This window comes from Brachyistius frenatus, unplaced genomic scaffold (assembly GCF_029030835.1).
Source record: "Brachyistius frenatus isolate BFR_SWC_R1_liver_20210118 unplaced genomic scaffold, ASM2903083v1 Contig_72, whole genome shotgun sequence".
NCBI lineage: Eukaryota > Metazoa > Chordata > Actinopteri > Embiotocidae > Brachyistius > Brachyistius frenatus.
Genome location: NW_027210671.1, coordinates 1116750 through 1123283, shown reverse-complemented (window position 1 = coordinate 1123283; position 6534 = coordinate 1116750). Strand labels below are relative to the sequence as shown.

The following is a 6534-nucleotide window of genomic DNA, read 5'->3' as shown; positions in this document are numbered from 1 at the left end:
ATTTAGATATATTAAATTTTTTTAGATCCTTTTATTTTTATATTTCCACTTTATTCTGAAGTGCAAATAAAAACTTTTACATTGAGCACGTCCTGGAGAAGAGTGCATTTTATTGAGGCCATATATATATATATATATATATATATAAAAATATTATAGAAATGTTCAGAAATTATTATTATTTCACAAATTGTCCTACACTCTATGTGGTGCATAATACTCCACTCCAACCACTTAAAGTAAATAGCCTTAAAAAAAAAAACCACAAAAAAACCCGGACAAACACATGCCAGGTGAATAGCTATGATAAATAGGCCTAATAAACAACAACAATAGTCACAAAATTAATACAATTTTAGAAGCAAGTTGATTTTTAGTATAAAATTAGCATAATAAAAAGTACATTTAGTGGATGATCAAAAGCATTGAGCGCAACACTTTTTATATAGCCTAAAGAAACAGACAGGATCCGGCTGTAAAAACTGCTTCAAAGTTAAGTACACTTAATTCATTTAAAATTATTATAACGTTTTATTTAAGACAGCCTAATCTGAGCCTCATATATATCAGAGTCGGTGTGAAATGGCCATTGAAGGTATTGTATATCACAGACAAGTGGCATTAGCCTCCATGTCTGAAAAATCAATAATACAAGTGCCCTCACCGAACCATTGCATTTCAGCTGCTCCATAACCTTAAGACACCCCTCTACTCCCCCTTTCCCATAAACCCCCCTCACCCTTCTCCTGCCCCCTTTCTATTCATTGTAAATAACTGTTCAAACTCACAATGCGCTCTGGACCGCTTTATTCAGTCGCACAACTTCCCTGCGTTTTCATTGGTCCCTTGAGGATGCGGCTACAGTGGATTGGAGGAAAGTTTTTTCCCGAGTCCACACACCCCCATCCTGCAGATATTCGTGGTCCAGTGCTACTGTGATTCCAGTTGCTTTCACATCACCTCACTAACAAAGAGACTCGGAGCTGCTGTCTTACATCTCTGAGTAAATGTGGTGAGTGATGCGCAACTAACGACTGGCGCGCCTGTACATCGAGGTGAGAACGAAGAAATCAAGAGCAGAAATACACACTTCTCTCAGGGAGAGAAATAAGGAGTTTAACAAACTACAGACAGCCTTGATTGAACGTAAAGAGCGAAAATGTTGTCGGCCGGACTGGAGATCTTGGGACTGTCGCTGTGCGTATTTGGCTCGCTCCTGGTGATGGTTGCGTGCGGGCTACCCATGTGGAAGGTGACGGCTTTCATCGAGGCCAACATCGTGGTGGCTCAGACGATCTGGGACGGCTTGTGGATGTCGTGCGTGGTGCAGAGCACAGGCCAGATGCAGTGCAAGGTGCACGACTCCGTCCTCGCCCTTAGCCACGATCTGCAAGCGGCCAGAGCGCTCTCCATCATCTCTTCTGTGATGGGCGTGCTGGGTCTAATGGTTGTGATTGCGGGGGCACAGTGCACAAATTGCATCCGCACAGAGTACGTCAAAGCTCGAGTGGTGAACGCCGGTGGGACCATCTACATAATCAGTGGCCTATTTGTGCTGGTGCCTCTTTGCTGGATGGCCAACAACATCATATCGGACTTCTACAATCCACAGGTTCCCGCATCCAAGAAGAGGGAGATCGGCGCTGCGCTCTACATCGGCTGGGCGGCCACAGCGCTGCTCCTGATCGGAGGAACGATGCTCTGCTGCTCCTGTCCATCCAGCGGTAACTCGGGATACTCGGTAAAATACGCACCGACCAAAAGAGCCACGCAGAACGGGGACTATGACAAGAGGAATTATGTGTAGTTATGTGGCTCCCAGCAGGCGGTGCGTAAGAGACCTGCAGATTTTGAGAAACTGTTTTTTACGGACGTTGTCTTTGCACCTGCAGTTTTTTTTTTGGTTTTTTTTTGGTATGTTTTTAGAAATCTGAACTTTGAAAATCAATGGAAGCACCTCTGCTCTTTTTACACTGGCCCTTCAGTATGCTCGGACCACAAATTCACGCATCCTTTTTGTGTCTACAGGAGAATAAAAAAAAGACTATCAACTATAAGAGGTAGCTCACGACAAAAAGGAGTATCTTTGTTAGGTACCTGCTTTTGTAAATCTTCGAAATAATTAGTGTTTTGAATTGTTTACTGTTGTAACTACAAAGGTTTTCTTTTCTTGAAGAACTCTTGCCACTGAAAATATAACCCCACCGTTCTTCTGCCTTGATGTGCACTGTCAGCACAAACTGGTGCAGTAGCTGAGAATGTTTGCACTCCTACACATTCAAAGACCAATTTCCTTTTGGGGAACTAAGTTGAGATCTTGACAACAACGTCCAATAAGAATCAAGAAGGACGAAGAAAAATAGGCTACATACGTGTTGAAGCTCTAATAAATCTCAACTGGCTGATAATGGGGACTTGCAAGTTTGAAGTCTAACTTTGGACTTGTAGATTCCGGAGAGTTTGGGATCTATAGGTCACAACATGATTAATGTACAGTCCGTTATTCGGCCGCACTGAGCACCTGCAAAGGTTTTTCATCGTTGTCCCTGCAGGAAGTCTCTTGTCTTTTTACAAATTCCAGGAATAAACTTTGTTTTCTGTTGGTATGTTGACGTTTGATGTAATGACTCATTATTCATGTATAAGATGATGCAATACTATTTCATTTTATGAAGATTAAACTGAATATATTGTCTGAAATCTTCAGTTGAAATGTGTTATTAAAATAAAGCGGCTCCAGCCGGGTTGTGATGCTCTGCAGAGGTAGGTCTGTCTTCTACGGCTGTGCGTAATGCATGCCGTTCCCACAGCGAATCCATAAACCAACCCCCACGGCGGGAGAAAGTATTTTGGTTAGCCATAGAAATCCAGATGACAATGCCCATTCAGCTAGAGTGGGGCTCTGCTGTTCAACTCACAATACACCCCCAACCCACCCCGCCCCCCCTTCAGACCACCCCCACCCGCCACCCCCATCATCCGCAGTCAGTGAAAAGGCATCCAAATTAAAGCTACGGAGAAGCTGCTGGAATCGTCTTCCTACGAGTCACCCCATTCATTCATTAGTCCTCACAACCCCAGCTGCCTCCACCAGGACGGCGCTAAGATAGATGGGCTCGTGACAAATGATTACACACCATCACTTTCAAGCAATTAGTTTATCCACAGCTAATTCATGGGCATTTACTCAAACACTGGGGATGATATTGAAACATAGTAATACCTCATAGTGTGGGTAAAGTGAGGGTAAGAAAATTATAGGACTGTTTGACTTGTGGCAACAACAAAAAAAACCACAAAATATTGAGTAACAGCACTCTGATTTATAACTGTGACTGGATTACAAAAGCTTATCCATGCTTGTTTTACTGGTGACTTAAGTATCTTAGCAAGTCATATGCCCTCTTAAAAGTTGAAAATAAAAAGTCTTTTTCCAGAACTTTCCACCTTATCACAAGGTCTTCATCAGTGGATGGAGTTTGGCCGGCTGTGATGGAGCCGAAAAGTTTATTGTTAAAATTAATTCTTGGCCTTTGAAATAGTAATTTGACAAAATAATTCTTAATGTCCATTTGCAAGCATGAAGCTTGTAGTGAAAGCTATGAAAAAAGCTGGTAAGAGGGCTTTAAGTTGAGCAAAAAATAATTGATATTGACTATATTATATTCAGATGGAGAGTAAGCTACCCAAAAGATGTTCAATTTATCATCCTGCAGGACTAAAGGAACAAGGAAATATTCACATTTAAGAAGCTGAAATCAGAGAATTTACTCATTTTTTTAAATAATATTTTTTCAAAACAATCAATTATCGAAACAGTTTTGTGTTTCTTTTCTTTTAATCAATTAATCGAAACAATTAATCAAGAAAGTAATTGACATTATAATTGTTCATTAAAACAACTGTTGATCGCATGTCTATTTTCATGTTTAATTCCAATGATATAGTTCATTTATGTAGTCTGTTGTTGGGGTTTAGTGCGGCTGAGAACAATGTTTTTACACTTGTTAGATTATACTCAGTAAATTGTGTCTGTATGACCAGATAAAGTAATATTATCAGGCCAAGGACTGCCTACAGTGAGCCTTCTTACTTTGCGGTCTGTATGGGTTTTTCTACACAAAGGCCCTCCCTGAAGGTGCGCTGTGATGTGCCTCAGTGAGATGTTTTTGTCGGATTGTTAGTTCCCCTCCTCTAGTCACCCCACAGAGGGTGACGAAGCACAGGGTGTGTGTGTGTGTGTGTGTGTGTGTGTGTGTGTGTGTGTGTGTGTGTGTGTGTGTGTGTGTGTGTGTGTGTGTGTGTGTGTGTGTGTGTGTGTGTGTGTGTGTGTGTGTGTGTGTGTGTGTGTGTGTGTGTGTGTGTGTGTGTGTGTGTGTGTGTGTGTGTGTGTGAGTAATGGGTTAAGTGTGTGTATGTGTGTGTGATTGTAGAAAGAGTTGAAAGGGGGTGCACCTTTAAAAAGGCCTTCATTCCAATGAGGACAGAGGCAAATAGGGCCAGCGACGTCACTCAATGGGCACTCGCCATGGTAACCAGCCAGAACCTGCAGTTGCCTGGCTACGGGAGCCTATAATGTGGTGGTATGGATGAGACTAATAAAAGGCCCGGCCGGCAGACATTCCAGCAAGCATGGACACACGCACGCACACATGCACACAGCCTATGCACAGCAGTCTGGATGATGAAGGAGGGATTTACTGAAAGCCTGAAATGGTCACTGCCAAAACAGCTGTGACAGCAAAAACACATTTGCTTCATTCTGTTTCATTTTTTAAAAGGACACGTAACATATTGCCACAAAAGGTGAAACATGAATACAAACAAATGATAAATACATTTCAGGGGTGTTGCAGATATCACAAAAATGCCCCTCAGAGTGAGATGACGTAACACAAAGAGAAGAACCAAACTGACCTCTAAACTTGACCTCATTCATCCCGGTGGAGCGAGGGGCCACACGGTTAAGGTCACGTCAGAAGTCAGTCAGGTTGCATGTACTGATTTCACATTTGTGCAGTCGTCAGTGAGAGACGTGCCTTTTCGAGAAGTTGGGTTGGGCCAAGGAGTTGTTTCTCATGACGTGACGCTGGTCTCGGGTCAGGCGAGCCAAAAGTCAGTTCCCGACTGACTGTGAATGATCTCATCGAAGCACTGCGCTCAACCAGCTAATAACTGGTTACATAGGCAGCTTGTGGAAAGTTTGCCAATTAAAAATGCCATATGGTGATACTACAAAGCAAACGAAGCAGTGGAGGTGATTCATGATACAAAGGAGAATTATTCAGTGTTGTTATTGATTTACTCAGACTCACATCAGAGCCAGCAGGTGCATACATACAATCTGCAGACTTCCCAGCTGAACAGAGCTCACTGACAGATAGTAAAGCCAAGAGTCAGCAGGTGGTTGATTGTGGAGGATAAATGCGTCTTTGTATATGGCGTTAAAGACCCCGTAAGCTGTTTGTTTGAGAAACAATGCGAGAGCCAGCGTGGTTAGAGGTGGAGTTCAGAAAAAAAAAAAAAAAAAGCACCACCTTCTTTACTCTCACATGTCCACAAAGTTTACAGCTCTGTGACTCAAGTTTTAGTCGAAGCCCCGTAGCACGATCAGGCTTCCTGTGCAGCGGACAGCGGAACAGGAAACAGGAAGGAACATGGAGGGTGTGGGAGAGGGGGAGAGGAGGAGGGTGCAGAGTGTGTATGTGTGTGTGTGTGTGTGTGTGTGTGTGTGTATATGTGTGTGTGTGTGTGTGTGTGTGTGTGTGTCTGTGTGTATGGAGCTCAGTGGTGGGGGTAGTAGACTTCTACCAAAGTTACAGTGACACAGACACAGGTACAAGCAAATGAATGTGTCTGACTATATCAAACGTACATCTGACTTCTGATTTGTTTGATCACATTTATCATTAAACTCATTTTGATGCAACTTTCACAAAAAGCACAAAACACCTAAGTGTTCATTTATGGCTTGAGAAGTTTTTATTCTTCTCAAGCAAAAAAAGATTATCTGAAAAATGCTTCAGCACTAAATTTACAATTTTTATTTCTTAGCTCGTGACAAGTTTCCCTTTTCTAGATTCATGGATTTCACAGGCCAACATCCTCACACGAGACATTCAGGATACAGCGACATAAAAATTATTCTTTTGTAATGGTGAAAATAAATCACACTTTTATGTTAGATACTATTTAATGTACTAATTGCAGCAATTAAAATGAATTCTTGATAATTTCGTTATTTTACAGTTGTGCTGGGTTTTAATCCAGATAATGTTTTCAATTCAAGTCAAGTTGCACAACTTTCTAAATATTTAAAATATCTCGAGGTTATTGACGGGAAAATGGGAGCAATTGGTAATTTGATTACACATAAGACAGAACTGTCTGCCTCAGAGTGGCCCAAATTGGGGCCCGTGGGCCAAGTTTGGACTACACCTTCTTTGTTTTGTCCCACCCTGATATTTGACAAGCTCATGCTTATTCTCCTCATTCTTAAGTGCTATAAAAACCAAACCGTAACGACTACAAAAA

General features: G+C 41.9%; 1 protein-coding gene across 1 annotated transcript; it reads left to right on the top strand.

Moving 5' to 3' along the window:
- The first annotated feature begins 900 nt into the window (after positions 1 to 900).
- Positions 901 to 2700, top strand: cldn5a (claudin 5a). The gene has a single exon (XM_069707824.1). It carries the CDS (start codon positions 1160 to 1162, stop codon positions 1805 to 1807), a length of 648 nt encoding a protein of 215 aa, XP_069563925.1. The 5' UTR covers positions 901 to 1159; the 3' UTR covers positions 1808 to 2700.
- Positions 2701 to 6534: the final 3834 nt, after the last annotated feature.

What these genes read in the sequence shown, in the direction of transcription:
- cldn5a (XM_069707824.1), top strand. Translation starts at nt 1,160, where the DNA reads ATGTTGTCGGCCGGACTGGAGATCTTGGGACTGTCGCTGTGCGTATTT.